The sequence below is a fragment of the Aristolochia californica genome, unplaced genomic scaffold, assembly GCF_029961685.1.
Source record: "Aristolochia californica isolate CCGP_79_NKW_82.1479 unplaced genomic scaffold, dmAriCali1.0.hap1 SCAF_11, whole genome shotgun sequence".
NCBI classification, from domain to species: Eukaryota; Viridiplantae; Streptophyta; class Magnoliopsida; order Piperales; family Aristolochiaceae; genus Aristolochia; species Aristolochia californica.
Window position 1 is genome coordinate 4737243 of NW_027181782.1, and position 27896 is coordinate 4765138.

Sequence of the window (27896 nt, forward strand, 5' to 3'; positions counted from 1 at the left end):
GAAATTTAATAAAAAAAATTATCTTTTTTCATCCCAAAATAATTTTTTAAAAAAACCGACTAATACTCGACCTGCTACCACACGGGAAATGGGTCCTCTCGAGCCAGCCAGGTGACAAGCACGGTCCAGCAGATTCCGTTTCGGCGGCGATGGGGTCGGTGATGGGATAATCTGAAATTGTGCGTTTCGTAATCGCGTGCAGGCCTGCGGTTTCAACGAACCCGCACACAAGCCGCCCTGCCGCAAGCCTCTGACATAGTCCCGATGTAACCGGTAATCATTCCGGTGGTCGAAGCGTATGGTTTTCCCTTCCTAAATTCTCCATGAAGTCTTGCTTATGACTTCTAACCAACGACTATTTCCACGCCCTTTGTTTGTCATCTGGTCTCTCTGCCATGGCAGCAGCTTCGCTCTGCAATGGCGAGAGGGCTGTCGTTCTACTCTACCTCTCAGGCGTCGTTTTATCCGCCCCAATCTCCCTTCTCCTGGAAGCCGGCGGACTTTGTATCCTCGCATTTGGTGCTCTCCTTGTGGAGATTGCTTCCGAGAGCTCGAACGCTCTGAGTTGCTTGAAGACTAGGTAAAATTCAATGCCTAAACCGTCAATTTTTTTAATATTTCAAGTGGGACGTTTTCTTTGGCATGTTCTTTTACATTTTTTTTTTTTTTTGGTTTCTTTCGCTTGTTGCATTATTTGGGCTTTGTATAAAGTCAGATTCTCATGTAGTTATTTGCACTGGCAAATTTTTATAAAGTGCTTATAACTTTTCGTTCACTTGAGTTTACTGTGTAATTCTGCACCTCTTTTTTTGGTGAACAATGAGAATGTTATTAAACAGCAGGGAAAAGAAGATATAAATATAACTTATACAATAAGCCAAATTTAAAGGCTCCTACAGATGCAAAAGGACAAAAGATAAAAGGTTTTAATACTTGATTGACCCAGTTATCCTTGCCATCCATGACATGTTTCATATTTATATAACAGTAGGGTTGTCTTTCCTACGTCTGTTTTTTTTTTCTTTCTGTAATTCTCTCATCGATTTGGGATTATTGAGGAAGTTTGCTTCTTCTGTAAATTTACGTATGTCCTTCCATCATATGTAAAACTAACTTAGCTGCCTTCCAGTCGGACTGAAGAATACACTTGATAGGTGCATATTATTGATTGGTCATAGAGGACCTACCTTCAATTAGGATCTAAATGAACAGAGACTCTTTGAGTCTGTAGGATAAGATAAGATGACCTGTGAAGATAAGGTGCTTGAAGGTTCATTGACCAGTTTTTGATAAAAGTCAAGCTATTTGGCTTTCAACTCATTTCTACTTCGGTGACTAATTTGTACCACAAACTGATTCTTTTTGTTACCTAGGCATGATCATTGGAGAGTAGGGAAGATTGAGGACTATGCAAGTCATAGATAAGTGCTGGATTGTTAAAGTGGAGGTTATTACTAGGTAACTTTTATGAAAGCCATGCTCAAGAAGGCCCAAATTAAGGGCATTGTAGAAGTAGCATTTAAAGAAGATGGATATGGTAGGGATAAGAAATTGAGGATGATGTGATGGATGTCTTAGAATGTAGGAAAGATGAAATAGAAATTAATATATGGAGAAACTGAGGAGTGGCTTTGATTACCAATGAAAAGGAGTTTGCTGTTTGATGATTTATTTTTTTATTTTTTGAGAAAGTACTGTGTGATGATGTTGACAATGCATAGGACTTGTGCCAACAAAGGAATGCACAAGAAGTATTGAAGGGCCAAAAATGTCATGGGTGGAAAGGGTGTGGAAAGTTAAAGAATATCGATATGAGAAGGTGGATTGGAGGGGAAGTTGTTAAAGAATCAACATAGTTATGAGAAAAATGGCTTCTTGTGCTTTCTTCAAGTATTTAACCATGACTCGATGAAACCCACCTCAAGAAGGGTGGACTGAATTAGAATTTGATAGTGGCTCGCGAGGAAATATATGCCTTGTGGGAGGGGGAGGGGTCTTCAGAGATTGCTTTTGTTTAGTAATCCGAGTATTTTCTACTCCCTTGAGCATTATTGGTGTCTTTGGCTCTTTATTGGCATACGTACCAAAACAATTTTGAATCCCAGTCATGTCTGTAGAGAGGCATCTTGCAAATTAACTTGTGATATTCTCTCTTGCTTTGCAGACAACTCTCAGTAAATCAACCCTAGTTAGCCTGTCTAATTATTATCTTTTTTTCTTGCTCCCAAAAATGACGGTGGCGAATATATTGGAGGCCATTGAGAGAAAATTCCTTTGGAGAATACCTCCATAACTTTAAGCAACATCTAGTCAAAAGGAATGATATTTACAAGCCTACATGCATTTGTGGACTTGGAATAAAAAACATAGGAAGCATGAATTGCACCCTTGTGACAAAGTGGTGGTGGAAGTTTGGCAATGACAGATGTAGTATGTGGAGATAAACTTATCAAGCAAGTATCACTATGCTGGCAATCTTTGGCTTCCTCTTTCGTGCCCCTCCTCCCATGTGTTCAGCCTTTGGATGCATATTGTAGACTACAACCACATTTTGAGGAGAGCTTCTCCTTTCATGATAGAAGTGGAGAGCTCACCTTCGTCTAGCTGGACAATTGGTTAGTGGAGTAATGCCTTTCAGATTGCTTCCCTACCATATTTAGGTTAACTAGGGATCAAGGCATATCGGTCAAAACTCAATAATGTTATCAATGGTTCTCAAAATTGGAGGGCTTAACACTGCCCATATTATAATGCAGATTTTTAAGCTGTCTTGTCAAATTTCCCCTTCAATCTGGATGACACCCAATGATCACACAACAGTTTTTCGTTATGAGAGTTTACAACTGCTGGTGAGCTTGGATCGGCTCAACACTCCTCATTGCTTCCTCCTTACCCAATCACTAGCCTTATTTGCTCAGCCCATCCCATGACTGGGGTTGTTCATCCTATTTAGTTGATTCTCAACACACTTCCATTGGGTCTTGGTCTACTACCTAAACTTTTTTTTTTTTTATGTAAATTGTGAATTTATAAAGAGAGAAAATTACAACTTGGGGGGGGGGGGGGGGGGGGGGGTGCTTGGATTTGGCGCACCAATTTATGATCACTTTAGAGTCTCCTTCAATGATGAGGTGACCAAATAAGCGATCACGAAAGGATTTCAACCCTTGAGGCAACCCAGCAAGCTCCGCCGTGGTGGAGTCCGAGATGCCCAAGGGGCCGGCATAGGAGAGAAGGAGGTTGCTGCGATCATCATGGATGACACCACCAAATCCCGCAGGCCCAGGGCACCCAAAGGCGCTACCATCAAAGTTTACTTTAAGGTAACCAAAATGCGGAGGGTTCCAGGTAACCATAGTAGGAGGGCGATAGGCCCCAACCATAGCAGCAACAAGATGCCAATTTCCTTGGAGGTGGAAGTTTATGAGATGGAGGAAATATTTCTTTGTTAAGAGCCAAGTAGAGACCTAACCCGCAATAGATTCAGCAAGTTCAGAGGCAGTGGAGGCCTTGAACTAGAATTTCCGCCAATTCCACTCCTTCCAAAGCGCCCAAGGGATATGACCTGTGCAGCTAAAAATGAGGAGCTTACCAAGCTTGGGAAGTCGAGAGCCAACAAGTGATTGGATCATCGAAGGAAGATCACGGGCGACACAGTATTGGATCCCGATTTTGTTCAGGAGGCTGGCCCATACCGACTGGGTGAAGCTGCAATGTAGGAGTACATGGATGGCGCTTTCTGGTGAGTTGTGGCAAAAGGGGTAGGATGGGCCGGTGACAAGAGTTTCGCGGCGAAGCAAGACATCGAAAGTGAGAATCATATTCCAACAGGTGCACTAGAATCTTGTGTGAGGGGAGCTTGAAGAGACCAAGTAACAACAGTTGGGTGGTGGGCTAGGGAGGCATCATAGCCCATCAAGAGGTTGTAGGCGAAAGCAGCAATAAAAAGACCCTTCGGCCAGGGCATCCAGATAAGAGTATCTAGGCTGGAAGGCCTGATTTTAATCTTCTCGAGATCAGAGAGAAAAATCTACTACCTAAACTTGTTGTAACAAAAATGATGTCCTACTAGGTTGATACAAGTACTATAACTACTATTCAAGTGTGGCTGGTCTTCACATTTGCGAGGACAAAAGTAGTAGCCTACCAATACCATCTGACACGAGGTTGCCTCATTTACTAAATATAATGGTACGACAAATAACATTAATCAGGTTGCAGTAAAAGGAAATCTGCTGCTTTTGCCCACCAAATCGCAGAGCCTAACAAGAGATAAGCCACAAATACGAAATGAAGGCCCCTTCTGTAGGAGTAGGTGACAACTTTTGCTAAAGAAAATGGCTGAATGTGAGTATTTCGACGAGTGGCATTGCTGAGGCCTATCCTTCTCATTAGGATTGAGGGGTGGGTACAAACGCTAAAAGATAAGTACATCGCCTGCCTACTAGCTAGGTGAATTGAAGTGATCTTTCGATCAATTGTCCACCTAGTAGCCGCTATTATTTACTTGACTAACTAACTTGAGCTTATGTAATCGAAAGGTAACCATAAGTTTATTGCCGAAGGGTCTCGGTTCTTACCAAGTGAAGCGGTCTTACTAAGTAGTGTGAAGGGGTCTCAAGCAAGTGCTCATTGGCGGAAACACCAGCAAGGTAGCTACAATAGATCTCTCTTATTGGCAACTGGAACCGACCTCGAGAAAATCGTCGAGGATGACTTCTTTGTTGGTGAAACAAAGGGGGGGAAACCATGTGAGTGGTTCTTTGAGCCGGTTTGGATTTCCAAGGGTTTTATTAATTAGTCAATTTGTGAAGTTGAGTCCAAGGCCCATCCCAAAATGACTAACCAACTTAGAAAACCTCTTTCCCAACTAATAAACTCAAGATCTTTGTACTCACTAAGGCTCTACAAGTGGATAGTTTTAGGTAGAGGGCCTCTTTTGTGGCTTTACAAGTGGATAGTTTAGGTGTAAACCCACTTATGAGTATCCGCTCAAATATGGAAAGTCTTTTGTCTCGCTGTGGCGATCGCGAGAGAGAAATGGGGAAGCCATCCACATTCTCTCCCACTTCGGAATGAAGAAGTCTTTCGTTGCTCTACCAATCCAAGACGCTGAAGCTTTCATCACCATATTCGACAAAGTCCTGGCCGACTGGATGGGCCGAAGCTTCGGGCGATCGCTCCTCTCTGAAGATCTAGCATTCCATCTCCACACTCAATACCACCACGATATTCTGGAGTGCTCCATCCCGCAACAGTGAGGAACAATTACCGTGGGAATGGTTTTTCTGCCACAAAGCTCCAATACCAGATTTGACTGGAACACGTTTTGTTGTATCCTCATGCAAATCATGGATCAGCAAACTCGTTTGCTGATTCTCTTGCTAAAAATGGAGCTTCCCTCCAATTCCTTCGTTGTAGGGGAGAACTCCTCTAATTTCTGTTGTGAAGTTGGGTCCAAGGCCTATCCCAAAATGACTAGTTAACTTAAGAAACCTCTTTCCTAACTAATAAACTCAAGATCTTTGTACTCACTAATCCATGTGGAACTATTCCTTAACACTCTCCCTCACGTGTAGGCCCTTTTTTGTGGCTCTACAAACGAATAATTTAGGTGTAGGCCCTCTTTTGTGGCTCTACAAGTGGATAATTTAGGTGTAGGGCTCTCTTTTGTAGCTCTACAAGTGGATAATTTAGGTGTAGGCCCTCCCTCTACAAGTGGATAATTTTAGGTGTAGGTCCTCTTTTTGTGGCTCTACAAGTGGATAATTTTAGGTGTAGGCCCACATATGAGCACCTGCTCTGATACCATGTGAAGTTGAGTCCAAGGCCCATCCCAAAATGAATACCAGGTGAAGTTGGGTCCAAGGCCCATCCCAAAATGACTAGTCAACTTAGGAAGCCTCTTTCCCAACTAATAAACTCAAGATTTTTGTACTCACTAATCCATGTGGGACTATTCCTTTACAACTGTAATTTCATTATGGTTGCTTTTTGTTTCTAATAAATTTTCACTTCATTAAAAAAAAAAAAAAAGATGTCTGAAAATACTTAAGCATCTCTTGGTTATTCACTCCTTGTAGCATCAATGTTGCAGCCTGGCAACATCTACAGGGTAGCACCTCTCTGCCCCTTTGAGTTTCTTTTTCTTTCTTTTTCTAGAGTAGAGTTTGATGTTGTTATGTAATCTCATATTTGTACATTTTCTTGCTCAGGGGCTGTCTTAATAAATCCTCATTTCTCATTGTCATAAAAAAAGAGCAGGTAGCTGAATTTTAGTATTTCGTAGTAGTTCAATAAGTTAGTTGCAGATGGTAGTGAACAACTTGTTATGTTGTATTGCTCTATGTGCATTATCAGATTAAATCAATGAACAATTCTTGTTGATTTATTGTAGACTGGATGTCTGAAAGTAAACAGTAAGAAAGTATCTATTATTTAAAAAATTGAATAGCATCACAGGTTTGATGCTATGGCACTTGCTTCAGTAGCTGAAGTGCCAACTAGAAGTATAACCGTTGGAAATCACCAATCAGGTGAATGCTGAACTCCCCTGAGTTGCTTCAGATTAGACCTCCCTTTTGATTTTTAAGAATTTGTGCTTTTCTCTGCTGAAAATTTCTAAATACTATTAGATACTTGAAGCAAAAGGATTTTCCTACTGTTTCCGGAACATCTATTTTGACTTTTGTTTTTATTTCACTCTTCAAAACATGTTGACACATCTTGCATGCTTTCCGTGAATTTTTTTTATTTTTTATTTTTTTTGGCATTTAGCCGTAGAGTTGTTCAGATTTTCCTATGATTGAGAGTTTGTTTTCAGACAGGGGGCTTCAACAGGAATATTACTGGGAACAGTTACATTACCAACTGTCATGTTCTCACGGTTGATGCAGATGTTGCGAGCACTGTCAATTCAAGATGTTAGTCCTGAAGGTAGGCTCTTCAGATGCTTTGAGGAACCATACACAGCTGAACTTTGGCTTCTTTTCATTTATCAGTAACTAAACTGCGAATATCTATGTACAAATGCTCTTTCATGCATTCTTTCTGTCTCTTTTTGTCTCTCTCTAAGTGCAGTAGGGTAGGCTTGTGGGAAAAATAGATGTTCGCCTTCCTGGTTTGTCCCTTCTCGGAGATTTTGAGTAGCAGTTTTACTATGACATGGTGGCTTTTCTAATCAAAGACCAGACCTCTTAAAATAAATATTTCACTTTCTTGGTATCTGTTAAGTATTTATTCCTCAAAACAATTTTGTTGCTGATGCAGCACATTTAGGAGACAAATACTTGTGGAAATACATATTCAAGAAAAAAGAAGAAAGAATCTCTGAAGTCCTACTTTTAGATCTGTCCTTTATAAAAAGTCAGAATTGTCCTTTTACATTGTGGTTGTTTCTAAAAAGAGTGAGTCAACCTGTCCATACAATAGATTAGTCAAGATTCTTTTTTTAGGAGACTCTTAATGATTGTAAATCATAAATTATTCATTTTAAATATTTCAAAAAAAACTATTCATTTTTAAAATTTTTTACAATTTAGTTAAGCAAATTAAAAATATAAATGTTGGATGTTATTAACTAAATAAATATGTTACTTTAAAATATAAAATTTAGTTTGAAGTATTATTCTATAAATAAGTTGTTTGGTTGGGGAGGAGGGCTGCTACCCTCCTTATTCTATTGGGAGGAGGGTGGATGTCCTCCTTTGTCTTCCTTGGTCAGGAGGAGGGGTACCCTCCTATCAGAAGGAAGGGGAAGGAGGCATCTCCTTGCTCCCCAAGTGGGAAGAGGGGAGGGCCTCTTCCCCCTTGCAGTTTCTGCCTAAAGGAAGGCCACCTTTCTCCTCCGAACTGAGAAAGAAGGGTGGTGGCCCCCCTTCTCCCAACTGCCTTGCAGATGAGGAGGGCATTGGCCTCCCTCCTTCAGACAGAGAAAGGAGGAGGGTGACTGGCTCTCCTCTCTTTTTTTTTTTCAAGTTTTCATTTTATCCTCTTTTTCTTCTTCCTTTAAGAATTCATCTGAGTTCTTGGAGAACTGAACTGAATTCCTTAGTTACTAGAAAAATTGGGTCATTTGGAAAATATTTCCAGAGCTAATTCCAAACACACTAATTGTGCAATTGCTGTTGATTGTTTTGGGTTCCAATTTAAGAGTAATTCCGGACACACTAACCCCCCAGGTTAAATTTAAGGCCCATTAGAGGGTTTGATTCATTTTCGAAAAAAAAGAAAAAAAGAAGAAGATAATTGATTCCTGGATGTTCATTATTTTATGTTTTCAAAAAAAGGGCCCATAGGATTCCTTTAATTTTTAATTTTGGCTTTTAATTTTTAGTTATCGTCTTCTTTTAATCTACGTTGCTGAATATTAGGGTTAGTGGCCACAGAAAGCCAATAGAGTCTTGTGCCAAATCAGTTGATGAGTGAAAATTGCAAAGTTCTGCTTTTCGCAGTAGGGATGAAGCTCTTGGGAAGTGATTTCTAAATCAAGGTGCGGGAACCAAACTTTCTGTTTTTTGGAAAATTTCCTTACTTTTTGGAAATCCTTTATCAGGGGTTAAGAGGTTGATGGCAAATACTATTATTGTGGTTCAAATTGATATTTGAATAAATCTGAGAGTACCTTTAGCTCAAATATTTGTTTTTTTCTTCTATGTTTTTCTTAGTCTTCGGCTGGATTTGTTCACAAATTCAACTCAAGCTTATAGACTACATTACTCACAAAAATTTCTGTTTGATTGCTCTCACAGAGATTGGATATATAAAAATTCAGTACTGGGCTGTCTCTGTCAGCTGTATCTGCATGCTTATTTTCCTCTGTGGAATTAGAATGGAATCCTCAGATAAGAAAAATCTCTTTAAAATGTGGTTACTTCAAGATACAAAATGTACCTTCCTTTCAGTCAGCTATGCGGCACTATGCTTTATTTCTCTGGTTGCAAAATCCTATTCAGGTTTGTTCTAAATCCTTTTTTTTCATGTGTTTGAAATTAAGGAGTGAAGACAAATTTATGCTTACAACTTTTAAAAAAAAAAAAAAAGTTTACTTGTATATGTGTTAAATCTTAATAATTATTCAGAAAACAAATCTTGTTAGTCCTATAAAAAGGTTCCTTCTTTCGTCTAAAAAAATGAAGGACTGACAGCATGATTTTCTTTCTGGGTGTCTTTTATTTTGCAGATGTGCATGTGGCAATGAAACTATCTTGGATATTCTTTCAGGGAGTGGCATCTGTCAAATTAATTCAACATATTCTTTATACATTCCCCTTTTGTGCATCAATAGGTATAAATAATCTTCTCAATTAGTCTCTAGGTTTGTATTTTTTCTTTTTGAATACATTTACAACTCTTCTCAAAAAAAATAATCTTCTCAATTGGTATTGGAGAAATTTATCTGGCATATTTATTATTCATCATATGCTTTTCTAGCCAATTCTTATACTATTATCTGCGTACTCAGCATAGAAATCCCTGCATTAGGATTATGTTCTACATTCTTTTCTTTTTCTTTCTTTTTTTTTCAACTGAAGCTAATGCCTTGGCAATTGTTTTGTTTTAAATTGTTACAATTTGGATGAAGAACCTAGATTTTATTTTCCACTCTATTAATTATAATAACAATACTGAAAGAATAAAGATGATAGAAAAAGAAAGAGAGGAAAGCAAAGAGAGAAAGTGAAGAAGAGGTTCCAGGCTATTGGTTTATGGGAAGATCATTCATTTAAGTATACAAGAAACTCAACAAGAATAGTAGCAATCGAGCCATTCAAAAAGGAAAAAAAAAAGACTCATAGCAATCGGACTCAAGTCTGGCAAGATGGAAGAGTTTACATTCAAGGCTGCAGTCGAGTTTATCTCAGATTGGAGGAAACAATGGCATGGAAGGAGGGGTAGACCAAGGGCAATACTATTAGTTGATTTTACTTACTATGCCTAGAATCTGTTACCTGTGCTGGGCCATAATTTTTTATCTGTTACTTCTAAAATTTGTTGAACAGAACTAAATGGCCATTTTAGTTTATAGAGAAGCAGCAATTTAGTTGACTCACCTTTTCTTAGCTGCCTAGGTTTTTGTGGCTGAGTTCTAGAAATGTTACTGTCTTTTTTGTTCCTCATATCTTAGCTGCTATAATTCTTGCTTCCCTAACATTTAGTGAATGGGGTCTGGTCAATTGTATTGTAGTGAGCACAAGATGAAAATCCTTTCCCTTCTCATTTTCTTTTATTCAGCAGAAAGAGTGATGCAACTTAGAAAAAGGGTTTGATGTTAGTTTCAAAAGGGTTATTTTTTCTTTCATATTAGTGCAGAAACCTATTTAGAAGTGTGAATTGTAAGTAAATGAGAGTTGAGAGGGTGGAGAAGAGAGAAAAGAGAGAACGTGAGACTTTGAGAGAAGAGTATAACTGCTCTGGATGAGGGAGGCTGATGATCTCCATCAGGGTTTTATTAGATAAAGTGATTAGGAATGAAATGCCATCTCTACCTCTCATACGCATAAACCTTAGTATCTCCACAATTACGTGTCCAAATTCAATGAGAACTGGACCATAGACTGGTACTGGCATATTGACTCTACTGGTGTTCTCACTGATACATATACATTGTGGTAAATGACCAAAATACCCTTATATCGTATTTAACTCTTTCTTTTAGAAAGGGTATTTTTATAAACAAAAAACAAAGGCTACAAAAGCTCAAGGGAGTAAACCCTTTACAACAAGGGAATGGAGGGAAACTCCCTGCTTATCAAGAACATTAGCAACAAAATTGGCAAATCTCAGAATGTGAGACCAAAATTGGCATATATTGGGATTGAAATAAAAAATTGTTTCATACCATTTCTCATCGTGAGCCTTATAATAGGTCTTTTTCGAGTATTGATTCTTCGAATGCTGAAGGATGAAGAGCCATACTGGAAAAAGTCTTTTTTAGTCGCCCCTATGGAAGAATCTGATCTCTTGTTTTTACTTGCAACTAGCCAATCAGAGTTATCATCATTCTCTGGATGTCCAAGTATAGCATCTGCATCTGCAGATGAAGGCCCATTTTCTTTTAGTTTTCTCTTTGTTATTATTTTTCTTTTAATTGGCAGTTCATTTTATTTTTCTGTATTTATCTCTATTTTCTTTCATGTGTTTTATCGCAAGAGGCTATGGTTAGGGATTCATTCCCTTTTGATGATTGCATTTTTCTTTCATATTTTCATGATATAGGTCCTCAGGACCAACTTTGATTTTCTTTCCTCTTTTAATGAAATTCTCAAAAATTTTGAAAAAAAATAAAGTTTTCCTCATCTTTATTTTGTGAAGGGGAAGCATTTCTGGCTACTTCTGGTCTTGTTCTTTTTTTTGGAGATATGACAGCATTCACTCTTTCTAAGGTTTGTCTTATGCGAAACCTTCATATACGGCCATTCTCTTGATAAATTTAAGGAAAATTTATGGATTAAATATTAAATGATGATATATTCACGATTCAGTCTTTAGGACAAAAATGCCTCTGTTTCAAACCTATAACTCTCATAACATAGGATTATGACGGTGCAGAACATATATTCCACTAAAGAAAAATATCCTTACATTTAAAAAAACAGAAAAATATCCTTGTTTCCAGCCCAATGTAAGACATCCTTTTCCAGGGAAAAACTATGCTACTATATAATGAAATACTATGTTATTCACTACTGTGGTGCTATGTTAAACAACAAATAATAACTATGTTACTCTATAATGGAATACTATATTATGCATTGACATAATCCTATGTTATGAAATAGTTGTGGGTTGGAAACAGAGGCATTTTCGTTCCAAAGACTATGAATTGTGAATATATCATCTTTGATCTATGAATGTAGATTTAGCATCATTTAATATCTAATCCGTAAATTTTCCTAACTTTAATTTTATTTTATTATGAATTTCATGCTGCTATTGCAGTTATCTTTCTTCAAGCTTGGAATTGGAAAAAGTGAGATAAGCATCATTGTGCAGGTAAAATTTTTAAACAAAGGAAAAATATTGCATTTCCAAATTAAATCATTTTGTGAGTTTTTGTACTGTGTACAGGGGTTGCTTCTTGGGCTTCTTCTGTTGCCCTTCTTTTTTAAAGTTCTTATTCTGGTAGGCAATCGCGTTATGAGACAAATCAAATCCATTGATATAGAAAGCAAAGGAAGTACATCTGGAGTGATTGGCAGATCAATTGTGTTTTATGCTTCTCTGGGAATTGTATTGATTCTGCTTGTCCCGGCCTGGATGCTAGTGGTTCATGATTTTGGTATGCATCCCATAATATGGTATGTGCCCAATGAATATTATACTATATTAACTTAGCATTGGAATGTTGTATTTTATCATAGCTATTTTGTTATAAGAAAGTTCGGCAGAAAGAGTGGGAATTATTATATAAATTATTTATCATGAGATGACTTTTTACATAAGTGATCCACAGGAATTTTTTTTTTTTTTTTGAGAGGAGGTGTGAATGTATTACTAAAGAAAAAAAAAATTACATACCTTGAAGCTAATAAATGTGAATGACTCAGGGCTCAAACTCCATATTGTCCATTCTTAGGTGTTTGATGTATCTCCATCACTTCTATAAGATTGCAGTCATCCCTATCATTAAATACGAGTACTAACTATAGAGTAATAACGTTAGATGCAGCTGACTTTAGATCCAACTTAGATGAGCATCAGTCAATGATCTTTGCCTTCTTCCTCTCTCAGCAGATGTTTCCTAGGGACCAAGTTGACATGTAGAAATGGGTTAAAATGGGGAGTTGTGGTGTGGGTGCGTTGAGCATTTTTTTCCCCCCTAATGGCAGGTTCTTTTCATTGCAGTACGACAATCAAACTACTTTTGAAACAGAAGCCAGATAGATAGCTTGATAGTGTATTCTCCCAGAGTTTTTTAGATCTGCTATCACTGGCAATGAGTAGTATTCCGCACTTGCTCCCTGCATCACCACTCATCTTCTTGTGATTTGGTTGGAACTTGGAAGTATAGAAGTCTGGAAGGCAGAAGAGATTTACTGATGCTTCTTAGATACAGAAATTGGAGAGTACACAATAGGAAATAGAATGGTGAAGGAAAAAAGAGTCTCCAAGAGTGGAGTTTGAACCAGACAAGATGAAATGGTTCTATTGAATTTCTGAAAAAGAGAAAAATTTCGTTGACTTGTTGTAATCCGAGTACATGAACCCCTATTTATAATAGAGGAAAGTAATAGAATCCAATTACAATTAAAGTACCCTTGCCCCAATTACACCCAAAGCCTAACACTTAAAGATATGCCCTATCATAATTAAACAACTCAATATAAATAGAAGACTAGCATAACTAAAACACCTTTGAACTGAAACTCTTCTGTGAGACTTCTTTCTGTGAAACTCATGTAAGACTTCACCATATTAATTCTAGCTCTATGTGATTTCTTACTGTGAGAGTCATGTAAGAACTTCCCATATCCCCTCTTCAACACTCCCCTCAAGCTGGAGTTTATAACTTCAGCTTGCAATGAAAAGGATTCTTGGTTTTTAATTTTCTTTGCTACAAAAAGTTCTTCATAGATGCAAAAACTTCATCTTTTGTGCTCCACCTTTCTTGAATATTTTGGTCACATAAAAATTACTACAACATGTGGAACAAAATACCTCTTTCTTGTAATTCTTTTTCTACTTCTCCTCCTCAAGTTGGGGATAAAAAGCATAGAGACCCAACTTGGACAAAACACAATATGGGTGAAGAAAATAACTCCTTGCCGGACGACAAAGCTCCATACACCAGTTAAAATGGTCACAGTCTGAAACACACTCTGTTCAATTTTAAAGGCGGAAAACTAGCCCAACTTTAGGGTTAAAACAAGTGACTACTCACTTTTTAAGGATAGCTCAAACACAAATCACCTTTTGGGTGAAGAATAAAAGAGTTTACTTAAGTTGGATGTTGGGCACACTCCTATACTTTTTAGGTAGTGGGTCTAGGTATTGCTCTGAAGTGATAACAACTCAAGATGATAAACTGAAGAAATACTTGAGGAAAACAACTTTAATCGGAAGGAGGAGACTATGAAACACTTATACTTCCAAAGTGACCTTTTTTTTTTTTGGAAAACTAGGGGAGACTATAACTGTAGAACTTAATAAACTTGACCAAGTATAACTTTTTTTGGGGTGACCACAATTTTTTTGTAGTTAACTATGCAGAAGATATACAACCAAGTAACAAAAACACAAAGTTTGAAAACAACATTGTTGCAAGATATTGCATATCTTGAATGAGCACATCATGGAGTAATTAAGTTAGAACAAAACTTTCTGATTAGAAGACGAAATTTGGCTAAAAAACTTGGATTTTACAAGAAAAAAAACTCAAATCACGTCACTGCCTGGAGAGATAATAGAAGAGAAAATAGGGAAAATGAGAGATTTTTGGTAGAACTGACCTTTGATACTTTTGATATCAGTATCTCCAAAAATATAGCTCAGAATCACAAACGGTTTTTTTTTTTTTGAGTAAAAGGTGTGAATGTTTAATAAAAGAGTGAAGATTACAGTACCTGGCTAAGAAGGACCTTCCTCCATAACAAAGTGTTGGAGTGAAACGCCTAATTTAGCTCGAGTATCCACTAGATGATTAGCTGATCTAGGAATGTATTTCCAATTACATTGCAATTGAGAAATTAAATTACAAATATCATAAAAAAGAGGTGCGGGTTGACAGGCTTCAAAGAGGTGCAAATAAGGACCACGCAATAGCTGCGGGTTGACAGGCTTGAGGGGGGTTGGGAGAAAGTAAAAAGTTGAAAGCTGAGGCAGTAGAAAACATACCTTATCTGCATGGAGTCCAGATGAGTGAATCGGGTCCATTTCCGAGTTGTGCCGAGGATAGACAGGTGATGAGATTGGAAGCCTCAAGTGCTTCAGTATCTGACAGTGCTCTCCGGAGATTTAAATTCCATTCGCTAGAATTTGTCCTTTGTTAAGATATAGTCACATCCTTATTTCTTGTCAAGGAAAAGATTTGATTGTAGCTGATATTGATGCAGCTCGGCCCCACCCACCAATCTGACCAAAATTTTGTCAGACATCCTGATCCGGTGTAGCATTTGACTGCTTTTTTTGAATTCAGGTAGCATTTTTACAATTTTTTTCTACACGGGGGATAGCTTGTTATATCTTCCACCTTCGGTCCACCAACCAGTATATCTTCCACATTCCACGCTCTGCTAATCACTTAGCAGACTCTCAGGCTAAGGCGGGTGTGTCTCGCCAACACTTTGTTGTAGAGTTAGACCCCCAAAGCTAGGTTTGTATTCCCCCCTTGTTTATCAATATATGCACTTTCATAAAACAAAAAAAAAAACAATTATTTTGTTTGCTATAGCAGCAACAATAGTCCACCAGATCAAATCAAGATGCATGTTAAATTTCCAAATCCATTTTAGTAACAAGGCAGAGTTAGTTGTTGTTGTATCCCGGATCCCAAGGTCTCCCATGGCTATAGGTTTACATACCTCAGCCCATTTCACGAGGCTGTACTTCCTTTCCCCATTTGGCCCACCCCCATAAAAACCTCTTTTTTAGGAATTCAATTATTTTTTGAACGGAGGCAAGGCAAGGCAACGGTACAAGGAAAGGAAATAAGAAGGAATACCGTGAAGGCAGGATTTGATGAGGACAAGCTTACCTGCTTTGGACAAGAATTTTCCTCTCCAGGAAGCTAGACAGCCTTCCAAACGTTCAATGACAGTGGAAGGTAGTGCAGATGATAGAGGAAGTGGGGATATGTACAAGAGGAGATGCAATTTTACATCCCAAATAGCTAACCATAGAGTTCAAAATAGAAGGATCAATATTGAACCTAGTTATGGATGATTTTGTCCAACTTACCTTTTGCCCAGAAGTGAGTTCAAATAAGTTGAGTAGAGCTTTTATATGAGAGATTTGGTTCATTGTACCTTCACCAAAGAGTATCGTGTCATCAACATACTGAAGAAGTGCAATATCTTGGTTGGGATCATTTGAGATAGGGCTTAGCCAGCCCAAGCTTTTAGTAAAACGGACCATCGAAGCTAGGTGTTCAGCAATGAGATTAAAGAGAAACTGAGAAAGAGGGTCTCCTTGCCTTATTCCTCTTGTTGCATTGGAAAAACCACACGGTATCACAAACGGTTTGTTGATCAAGAAACTAGACTCTAATATCTTTAATTTGATATCTAAATTGACATACAAATATTCGTTCTTGAATCTTTTATGAACTCTTGATTCTCTTCATGTTGTATCTTGACCCTTGCTGACTGCAATGCGAATATCTCCTTAAATATAAATCATATTGACATGAAATTTTCTCCTTCTGAAACTAGACTTCAATATCTTTCATCTAAGTACAACTTCACTTCATAAAATATATTTTTTGAGATAAATAAGTTGATATATTTGGGGAATTTGTAATTTGGCCGAACTTAGTACACTTTCTTCTTTGGCTAATATGACCATCCTCTAGAAAACTCAGATTTAGAATTGGTTGGATAGGTAAGAAAATAGACTTATGGATCTTTCTTTGGATATATAATTCTCCCTGTAAAGTCTCGTTCTTGATGGCATTAGACAGCTTGAAATTTGACTATTTCTGCTGTTGCTTGAACTTTTCTTGTAGTCTGACCTTTTCTGCTTCAAATATTGATTTCTCTTTGTAGAAAACTTCGATTGCCAAAATTCGTTTTGCGTTGGAAAGTAGACTCGAATATATTTTTGTCAATATATAATTTGCAATATTAAAAGCTCAGTATGGAGGTGTGAACGCCAAGAAAAAATGGGTATTGGAATTGAAAAGAGAAAAAAAGATAGAATACGAACCTAAACTACTAGAGATGATAGATCAGAAAAGGATCACATTATCTCTGTGGGTTGACCGAGTCAACTCACAAAACTTGCTCTGATACCATGTTGAATTTCTCGTAAAAAAGAAAAAAAACTTGACTTGTTGTAATTTGAGTACATGAGCCCCTATTTATAATAGGGAAAAGTAATAAAGTCCAATTACAATTAATGTACCCTTGTCCCAATTCTACCAAAGTCTAACACTTAAAGATAAGTCTTATCCTAATTAAACAACTCAACATAAATAGAAGACTAACATAACAAAAACACCTTTAAACTAAGACTCTTTTGTGAGACCTCCTTATGTGACTCTTGTAAGACTCTATATTAATTCTGGCTTTGTAAAACTTCTTACTGTAAGAGTCATGTAAGAGCCTTCTATATCTTATCTTCAACAGGTTCAAATAGGAAGGGCTGGCTGTTGGCTTCCACTAATAGATCCTCTCTTGACTCTTCGCTTCTCCAGTTTACAAACGACATTATCTGCTTTTACAACGGTAATGTTGATAATCTTCTCAATGTTGAAGCACACCTCACAATCTATGAGCTCCTCTCAGGGCAAAGGGTTAATTGGGAAAAATCTACATTGGTGTTAACATACATCCAGAGATGGCTCAGAATGGCTGGAATAATGGGCTGTAAGGTTGGCCACCTGCTCATATCTTAATTGGGCACACTGGCTGTCAATCTCCTTCCTTTTTGGGATCCGGTCTTGAGTAAATTCAGCAGCAGACTTTCACCGTGGAAGGATAAATTCTTGATGTTGGCTGGATGGCTCGCCTGCCTGCTCATATCTTACTTGGGCATACCTTATGTGCCCTTTGGGATCCAGTCTTGAGTAAATTCAACAACAGAGTTTCTGTTTGGAAAGGTACATTCTTGACATTGGCTAGATGGCTCTCCTAACTAAGTCAACACTTGCTGGATACTGAGTTTCTTATTCCTTCTAAGTTGCTCAGTCGATATTGCACAAAATATTGAAGCTATTGAAAGAAAATTCCTATTGAGTGGTGTTGAAGACAGATTTAAATACCACCTGGTCAACTAGGAGTGAAGTTTGCATGCCCAAGAGAGAGGGGTCTGGGTATCAGAAGAGTGAAGGTTCTAAATGCTACTAAAATGGTTGTGGAGGTTTCAAAAGAGAGTTTCATTTTGTAAAGACAGATAATATGTGCTAAACACCGTATCTAGTATGGTCTCCTTAGTCCTACAACAGCAAGAGCTACAAATTCCTCCTCATTTTGGCTGGCAATTGATTACTTCATTGAACAGTTCTCTGAATTCTCTTAGTTGTGGCATAAGATCAGGAGATAGAACTAATTTCTGGAATTACTGTTGGCTTCACAACCAAACCCTTACTGAAGAATTCCCCTCACTCTTCATGCTTGTGCTGGATTCATCCAAGTTAAGTAGCTCTTCAGCCACCCTGAAGGAGGCAGTTGGAAGTTGTTACTAAGAATGCTGTTGTTTGATCATGCACTTGATACCATGGAATTGTTGTTGAATAAGCTTCGTAGGACTTTTATCAGGCCTGAGGAGTGGATCAGTTAATCTGGACAGTGGTCTTCTGGCATTTTCTCTGTTTTCTCTTGCTACAAGTTGATTTTTAGCCCTGGGGTGTCTCTCCCCCCCTATCCAGAAGCTTTCTAGGCAGAGGTTGCCCCTCCCAAAGTGAAGATCTTTCTATGGCGACTCCTAAAAGAAAGAATTTTAACCTATGATCAGCTTCAAAGAAGGAGCACCAGTCCAGCCAATTGCACGTGTAAAAATTCTGATATTGTAGACCAGAATCCATCAACTACTCCTTGCTTCATTACCATTTAGCCTGAGAAGTTTGGAGTTACTTTCTAAGCCGGTTTGGGCTTTGTCTTTTGTATGCTGGGCTTCTTCCGGAATTCAGCACTGGTAGTATTCATATGCAGCGGCCTAAATGGACTTTCTTCTCTGGCAGATGACTGTTGCTGCAGTTGGAGCGCAATGACTGCACCTTTGCTTCCAAGACAGGTTCCACTGGGGGTTTATTGAGAAGTCCGTTCATGCTGTTCCACAATGGACCAATTTGGTCCATGACTTTGATGAGTTGCCGACTGCTATTATTTGGGAAAACTGGAGATCATTAGCTGCTTGCACCTCCTATATGCCTGAAGTGTTGGCAACCTGGTCTCACCCCCCTTTTGGTTCCATGAAGCTAAACTTTGATTGGAGTTCCCTTGGGAATCCAAGGCCCTTTAGTTGGGGGAAATTTTGCTGTTGTGATCAGTTAGTCTCTTTGCATTCCCCTCCCTATGGTGGCTCCCAGAGTATTTTGATGAGATCATTGACATTGCTTTTCAAGGTTACTTTGGTGCATCTTTTCCCCAAGCCAACCCATTGGCAAATACACTTCCACGAGATGAGGTTTCTGAACAACATCTTGTTTTTAGAGACTAATTTTAGCTTGCCCCTACTTAGTGTTTGCTTGAACTTCTCTCCTCGGGGGCTCTTTTTTATTTGCATTTTTTTTATGTTGATTACACACGCCACCCTTTCATCCAGTGAGACTTAAACTCAAGACCTGATACTTGAGACCCCTCGTGACCATTGAGCCAAAAACCTAAGCCATTCATGTGACGAAAAACATTTCTTTGGCATTTAAAAGTGAAGAATAACAAAGAGCAATTTCTTTGTAAAATTTGAAGTATGTGAGAAGACTTAGGATTTGCACAAATAATAAGAGTGAAAAGAATTGTTTGGTATAGTATAAGAATAGTGCACTTGAGGGAAGTGTTGCTACTTCGATGGCTAGAAATGATCGAATGTTGTATAATCATAGATGAAGGTGACAAAGGAGTGGCCTCCAGTTTTGTATTCCTTGGGATTTGTGCACTCTGTGTCTCTTTCTCTTATGGATGCGACTTCCTAGACTAAGCAAGCTCCTATTATCTGCCTGTGTGGCCCACATCCCTTGGTGCCTCTAGAAGGAGAGGAATGCTATAAGATTTGAATACATCTATCACACGGCTACAGCGGTCTGTTGTACTGTCACCGGTCTCATTTATGCTTGGATCCTCCCCCCCCCCCGGTGGCCACTTCAAGCTCAATTTTGACGGGTGCGTTCTCGGATGCCTTGGTTTGGCGGGCTTTGGCGGAGTGACTTACAATGCTAGTGAAATCGCTATTATTTCCTACTAGGGCCCTCTTGGCATTGCTGATTTAACTATGATGGATCTGGGCTTCTCCACGAACTCGGTATCTTCCATGATCATTTCAACCGTCCGCTCATTGTGGAAGGAGATTCTCGGGTCGTCATTGGTTGGTGTTCCTCCTCCACCTTCTCACCCTGGCGTCACTGGCAGATTTATCTTGACATTATGGTTCTCGTACCCTCTATTCCTTGTACCTAGTCTCATGTACTCATATCAGCCAATTCGGCTGCAAATTCAAATTCTTGTGCTAATTGGGTCCCTCCCTTCAATCCCTTGTTGTAAGGGGAGGCCTCCCTTGATGTTTCTTTTTCTTTCTTGAAATAAAATCATCACCACTTCAAATAAAAAAAATAAAAAGGAGACAAAGATCTATGTTCATTAGCTGGGTTATAGCTCTCATAATCTTGAGGAGCTTAATCCTTTTTTTCTTTCTTCATCCATATTTTAATTAACTTTTCCTGTTGTAAATATGATTTACAATGTCTTCCTCCTGAAGATGTTTAAATGGTATAATGGCAATTGAGTTATACTTTATTTAATGTTGAACTAATGTTCATGGCAGTTGTTCTTTGTTTGCAGGATGCTTTATTTTGTATTCACAGGACCACAAGGTCGGATGTTGTTATGTATTTATTGGATGGTCATTATGTGTCTGTCAGTTGTGTACTTCTATAATGTTTCAAAAAGCAACAAAGTAGAAAGGATTCTTCTTCGAAAATACTACCATTTAGTGGCAGTCCTAATGTTTGTGCCTGCTCTCCTTTTTCAGGTAAGTGCCTGAACAATGTGCTAATAAAGCAGCTTTTATATGATTCAGTGAATGGCTTTAATGATTAAACCTGTTGGACTTGTGCAGCCAAGTTTTCTGGATCTATCATTTGGTGTTGCTTTGGCAGGTTTCTTGGCATTAGAAATAATTCGGGTAAGTATACTCGTTATGTGATTCTTTATCATTGAGACGAGTGATGTTGCTCAAATGTGGCTGTTTTATTTACCAAATTGTGCATCTTCGTGGCAATATGAACCTTGTATTCATGGTTAGTCTTCCCTATTTGTCTATCTATTTAATGGATGAATATTTGTAACTAGAGTCATTTGTATTGCTGATGACCACTGGATGATTCTGATGGATCTCTAAAATCAAGCTACTTATTGACGATGTCTTTGAGTAATTTGTGGCTAATAGATAAATTCACTAGGAGGAGCACATGTATTACTACACTGAAACAGAGGAAAGAGGTTGGTAGTGTGTTCATAGAAGGGCCTATGTAATTGGTGTTATCAGGGCCAATCATTCAGACACAGAGATACCGTGTAATGATCCTAAATTGTCCATTAGAGAATCATGACTGTGTGCAGTTGGTTTGGTCTTAGATATCCTTGTGATGGGTCAAATAATCCCAATTACATTTGATCCCTCTAGATGGGCATTATCTGCAGATTTTGGGCCTACCTACGTAATTCTCAAGCCCTTTTGTATTTTGCCTATATGTAATGAGATTCTGCCATGACACTGCAAATACCAACATTGCCTACCTCATCAAATGGATCGGGCGATTTAACTCGTCTCCTGATCTGATTTGGAGGGCCTTGGTCGCTGCCAAAGCTGATAAGACGGTTAGTTGGTGGCTTGATGGTGGCTGTCGTTATAAGTTGTCGCCTATCTTGCAAAAAATCTCCAGCTTGCTTCTTAAATTCTCAAAGTTTGTTAAGAGTTACCTGGGGAATGGGCATCTTACAAAATTTTGGACGGATTGGTCGACAAGCCACTGGACAAAAATTTCAGCCATCTCGAGCCTTTCCAGCCTCCCCGTTGCTTCCATTGCGGACATTTGGTCTTGTTTTGGCAGATGGAACCTTCATCTCCACAGAGCCCTCACGAAGTCTGAGGCTTTGATGGCTTCCAACCTCCTCTCCTATTATGCCAATGTTAAAGCCCGTGACCACATTCTGGACACTCTTATTTGGACCCCTTGCCCTAAAGGTTCCTTTATTGTGGCTTCAACTTACAATCTATTGTATGGATCCAACACCTCTTGGCCTCACCACCCTGTTGCTCTAGCCTGGTCTCTTCTTGCTCCTCCTTGTGCCAATATTTTTACATGGTGTGCCTGTAGAAACAAAATCCCAACTTGTCCCCCTTTGCTGCTTCACTCCAGAATCTGCCACCCATGCCTTACTCCACTACCATGTTGCCCAAGCCATCTGGGCCAACCTCCTCAATAGAGTTGGCGTACAATATTGTGTTCCCCATAGCCTGCCATCTATGATCCAATCTATCACCAACTCTCGGCTTCCTAAGATTGGAAAATTGTTTATCTCTAGCTGCATGGGTCGCATTCCTTGGGCTCTTTGAAAAGAGAGAAATAATTGAAAATTCCAGTTCAAATTCTCTCTTATCGATGTGTTTGCTAAGAACATCGCTGGTCAGGCCTCCACCTGGCTCCTCACGAAGAAAGAATTTGTCCACCTCAACAGCTCTGATTTTCGTGGGAATTGGCACTTGATTGCTGCCATGGCTGGGTCTTCTCGCACCCCAAATATGGTAGTGTGGTACCCTCCCCCTTGGTCACTTCAAGCTTAATTTCGATGGTAGTGCTTTTGGTTGCCTTGGGCTGCCGGATTTGGCAAAGTAATTCATGATCAAACAAGGAGCCTCCTACTACTCCCTCCCCCCCCCCCCCCCACCCACCTCGGCGGCACTGGAATGTTTTCTTTGAAATCTATAATATCTCTTCTTACCTGAATTGTATTTAGAGCCACACCCCTAGATCCACCAACCACTTGGTAGACTCTCATACTAAACGAGGAACCTCCCTCCAAAACCTTATTGTGGAGGGTGGCCCCTCTCTATAGGTTTTATTTTCTTTCCTCTGTTTATAATATTCACACATTCCATAAAAATAAAATGAGATTCTGCCATATATAAGAAAAAATCCTAAATAATCTGGACACACTTTTCTTCAAGTTTATGTTTTCTTGTTCAATATTACTCACTTTGTACTTTTTAGTTTTTACTGCTAGCCGTCTTCCTCGGCTCTTTTGTTTTTGGGATAGTGTAACTCCTCTATTGAATGAATTTCTCATCATCTTCAAAACAATGTTATAAGTGCAAATCAGTTATAGTGTAAATTCCCTATCCCTAAGTGTTGTTGCTAAGTTAATGCTATGCTTAGATTTACATAAAGTTTGTTGTTCCTGACCAAATGCGTTATTCATCCATCTGAAGCTGGATGTAAGTTTCAAATCCTAATATGGGTATCAGTGGAAAGCTCGGACTTTGTTGCAACTGTGTAATTTTAACCTAAACCAAAGTGAAACCATGTATCATGTTTGAACTGTTCTTGAAAATGTTGATTGTGTTGTCACCTTTAGATTTCCTGTTCTTTTACCAGCCTTTTGACAAAAGTCCACCCTACCAATGCATTATGATGGCTTAGGATCTTTTAGGCACTCATCCTCCTGTTTCAGGTCTGAATCTTTTTTTGAATGATTTGTGAAATTTCATTCCTCAAAGAATGGTACAAAGGAAATACAAAAGAAAATAAAATACAATCAATGAGATGCCCCAAATTCACTGCTAGGTGTTGAACTCAGACACATTTTTGGCCAGTTAATCAGCCAAGGAATTCGCAGTGTGCGGGACATGCTCCTATCAACATTGTGATGAAGATATGAGGTCATAAATCTGTAGGAAATGAGGATCATATCTCCAAGGCAAAGTGCATATAGCTTGAAACCCCCCTCTCCGTACCTCAAACGTTATCTTGCTAATTTGCTTATTTGAGTTTGTTGTTCCCTTAGACTAGAACTTCATTTCCCATATGACATTTCATCCCATTTAAATGAGTGCTAAAACATTACAAGCAAGAGAATTAACAGAAGAAAAAACAACATCCATATAGGAAGTGCCAGGCCCAAGTTAAAAGAGGAAGAGAGGTTCTTATAGAGAGTTGATGCCCTAGAAACCTCTTCTCTAGCTGAGGTGTCAGCAATGCTATTACACTTCTTGGGGCATGTGGCCAAGAAACATAAGTATTACATAAATCTTCTACTTCATCTATATTCATCAAGAAGTACCTTGGAGAATTTTTCTTTCCACAAGTCCAACTAATGACCATTGCAGAATTCCCTTTCACAATCAAGGGAGCAGTGAAACTGCTCAGCTAAAGTCTAATGCCCTCAGAAGGGACCTCACCTCCACCATAGTAACATTCCCATAGCCTAAAGGAGCAAAGTAAACAAGAAAGATAATACTTGAGGAGTCTCTGATTACACCACCCCCTCCAGCTAGACCCGGATTACCTTTGGAGCTCCCATCAAAGGGAAGATTTAGCCTATTTCTAGGACTAGGGTCTAAGTAACAAGGTTTGTGATGATGTGATCCACGGAGTAGTTGTTCTATTTCCAGCTTCTTTAATTAAGACCCTTGCCTTTCATTGTGCTTGCTCAAAATAGCACACAGTAGATCAGCTGCAGGGAGGAAAGGGATGGCGCGAAGCGTGGCGAGGCGAGGGCTATTAGGGAGGGATATTATAACAATCAAACCCCCCTATATCCGCGTACCGACTTAGCGTAAAGTGTTGACTAGGCTCCACAACTTTTTATTTGAATTTTTTTTTTTTTTTGGAAAGTAGGCTTCACAACTTAACAATGAAGTGATCAGCCAAGCGCAACAGACAAATTTTGAAGGCAAAGAAGATAGGAGGAAACAGAAAGAAAAGGGAAAGGAGATTGTTGTGGAGCTGTCAGTGATTGACGACGCTGCATGGCAGGTCGTTGAAAGTAGAGCTGATCGGAGGAGAAAATCTGTGGAGGAATGAAGGACTGACATATCTACCTCCACCATTCAGGTAGGAAGCACTTCCTACTCCATTGCAAAAGTCACTGATAGGTGAGTCAGCTAACCCATATCTCAAGCACAACGGGGAGCAAGCGGTCCTTTATTTCCATTCCTTTGGTGGCTTGTGATGCTTTCGTCCAACAGTTTGACATTGTCATCCATTCTTTGGGTGATGGAAGAAGAACCAAAGAACTTTGGGCCAGCCGTATCGTTTTTTACCTCTTTGTTTTCAAGTACAAGGGGGCTAAAACATGTAAAGTTACAATGCAAAGAGGGAGCCATCATAGGAAGAATCTACCTCCCTGAGCTTTCCAAGTCTGGCTTCGGATGGAGACAGGTCAGAAATTCTCCAGCTATCAACACTCACCAAGCATGCCCACGGACCAGCCTAAAGACAACAACACCATTCTCGCCACTCCCTAAAACCTATTCGCCAAACCCAAACGAACTCCTACCAAACAACCTCCGACAACCAAGCTCCACTCTAAACATCTCGCATGCTGCCCACGACCTTGACCTACTAGTCATTAACCTTTTTTTTTTTTTTTATGAAACTTGTCATTAACCTGGCAACGCACTACTTGGACAAGGGAAGTGAAATGATCACTCTCTTTTATCTACTCTTTTGACCAGCCCACAATTGACGTAACCTAAACCATTTGTTGGAAAACCAAAAACCTCCTGCTTACTTACAACCCAAATCACTCATACTTGGGTAATCAGGACTGGCTTATTTACTTCCACACCCATGAAGAAAAATTGCAGGCCGAGGTGCTTCCCCTCTCCCCAGAACCCACATCAGGAAGATCCATGTAAGGCCTCCTTTCCACTGAGACCACCTCCTTGGACAATGGATCAACATCTTTGGCCTTCCGACTGAGCTGTGGCAACTGAGTAGCTTCACCCAAATTGCTGAATGCTATGGACTGTTTGTTAAGCTGGGAGATGTCACCGCTATGAAGACCAGACTTGACATTGCAAGCATATTTCTCATACCCTCCCAAGCGAGATGTGGCTCCTCTCCTCAAGATCTCAATCGGAAACTTCACTATCTGGATCAAGGTCGCTGGATAAAATGCGATGGCGGATCTCTCCCAATCCTCCTTGAATTACACACTGGTTTTCTGAATGTCATGGGCTTATTATATTTGGCTCCTAGTTCTTGAAGTCCTTTATAAAAAATCTTTGTTTTTTCCATTTGGTGAACTACCATCATTGTTTTCTGATTGAATTAAGATTGTATTGTTATTTCTGTTTATCCAGTATCAGTTATCCATTTAAAATTTTTGTTTTCGTTTTCTTGATAATTTTGTTTTAACTTGGAATTTTAAGAACCTGACTTTTTGCTTTTGTTTTGTTTAAGTAAAAAATTTGGCATTTGTAGAGTTACACAGTTTGTGCTAAAGTGCAACTTCTGTAAACAGGTATGGCAAATTTGGCCTCTAGGTCATATTGTAGACAGATTCATGAATGCTTTTACAGATCATCGTGACTCAGATATTCTCATTGTGAGGTATATCCTTTATCTCTTCTTCCTGATTGTGTTGTGCTATTGAGCGCTTCATTGCTAACAAATGTTTGTTTGACGTAGTCATTTTTCTCTGTTACTGGGTTGTGCAATTCCCAAATGGATGTCTTCTGGGTTCAATGACCGACCACTTGCTCCTTTTGCTGGAATATTAAGTCTTGGAATTGGTGATACAATGGTGAGCGTCGAATTGTTTAAGTTGAAATTTTAATTATGCATAAGTGGGTTTTTGCTGAGTCTAGTTGATACGACTGCAAAAGGCATCAAAATGATAATTTGAATTTAGTTCTTTTTCTTGTGAGTCCATTTAAACTTGGATATTTGGAACTCTTGGTTGGAAGAAGAATGAGATATTACACCATCAGTGCTTATCAATATCTGCTTGCATATCCAGTGGTTAAATGTGCATTGGAGATCATGACTTACATTTAAATTTATCTGTGGTGATTGTAACTGTAACATCAATTCTGGCTCGCTGTGTTCAGGCATCAGTGGTTGGTCACAAATATGGTGTCTTGAGGTGGAGCAAAACTGGCAGTAAGTTGTTAAGTTCTCGTAACTTCTTGGTTATATCTTTTCAATAAATTTATTCAGGTCCTAACAGTGTTCATTTTTCCTGTTGTAGAAAAAACTGTTGAGGGTACTGCTGCTGGTATAATGTCTGTGTTCATTGCCTGCTCGGTTCTTATCCCGTTTCTAGCCTCAACGGGTTATATACTCTCCCAGGTTTGTTTCCATCCTTTAAGAATAAACTGAAAGAAGGAAAATCATATTGGCCAGCCTTCACTTCAGGACCCTAACTACACTGGCGAGATGGACTAGGTCACTTCTGGTCTGGGACTGTGGCCTGAATTTTCTAACCCATAAACTTAAAAAAATTGTGTTGTGGGTACAGACAGGCCATGTCATGGAACCGAGCATAGGGTAGTGTTATACTTTTACCTTACTGGTTACTTTATGGCTTTATCCAACTATGACTAGAATGATTATCATATCATCAGTATCTATGAAATAACTGTTACTATTATCTCATTGTATATGTTTTGAATGCAGCATTGGGTATCATTGCTTATGGCGATAGGCGTTAGTGGCTTGTTGGAGGCAAACACTGTGCAGCTTGACAATGCATTTATCCCTTTAGTATTTTACAGCCTTCTTTGTTTATGAAGAAGATGCTAATTTTATTAGTGTTGTCTGGGTAAAAGTGGGATTGATCCATCCCCACCCGGTTTTTGATGATTGAACTTCGATGCTCAAAACTCGATAACATACACAGTAACACAATTAACTAGTCAATAGTTTTGTGCTTCCGTTGAGCACGTTTATACAGAAATCACTATTTACCAATTCTTTGTTGAAGCAAACCAAAGCCAACAGAAATGATTATGAAAATTTCCTTTGATTCCAATGCTTTATAGTGTGTGCATGTTCACCAAATATACGCATATCATAT

General features: G+C 38.9%; 1 protein-coding gene across 1 annotated transcript; it reads left to right on the forward strand.

The window, feature by feature from the left end:
* The first annotated feature begins 160 nt into the window (after window positions 1-160).
* On the forward strand, window positions 161-27844 carry LOC137944423 (dolichol kinase EVAN). The gene is made up of 14 exons (XM_068790105.1): window positions 161-580; window positions 6824-6936; window positions 8751-8954; window positions 9182-9286; window positions 11314-11384; window positions 11941-11994; window positions 12070-12299; window positions 20652-20841; window positions 20929-20994; window positions 26340-26428; window positions 26507-26621; window positions 26929-26980; window positions 27069-27169; window positions 27497-27844. The coding sequence occupies exons 1-14, from the start codon at window positions 396-398 to the stop codon at window positions 27608-27610; spliced, it is 1689 nt and encodes a 562-aa protein (XP_068646206.1). The 5' UTR covers window positions 161-395; the 3' UTR covers window positions 27611-27844.
* The last annotated feature ends 52 nt before the right edge of the window (window positions 27845-27896 follow it).

What these genes read in the sequence shown, in the direction of transcription:
- LOC137944423 (XM_068790105.1), top strand. Translation starts at nt 396, where the DNA reads ATGGCAGCAGCTTCGCTCTGCAATGGCGAGAGGGCTGTCGTTCTACTC. An exon ending in TGCCTGCTCTCCTTTTTCAG is followed by an intron (nt 20,842 to 20,928) that starts GTAAGTGCCTGA and finishes GGACTTGTGCAG; the next exon opens with CCAAGTTTTCTGGATCTATC. An exon ending in CGGGTTATATACTCTCCCAG is followed by an intron (nt 27,170 to 27,496) that starts GTTTGTTTCCAT and finishes TTTTGAATGCAG; the next exon opens with CATTGGGTATCATTGCTTAT.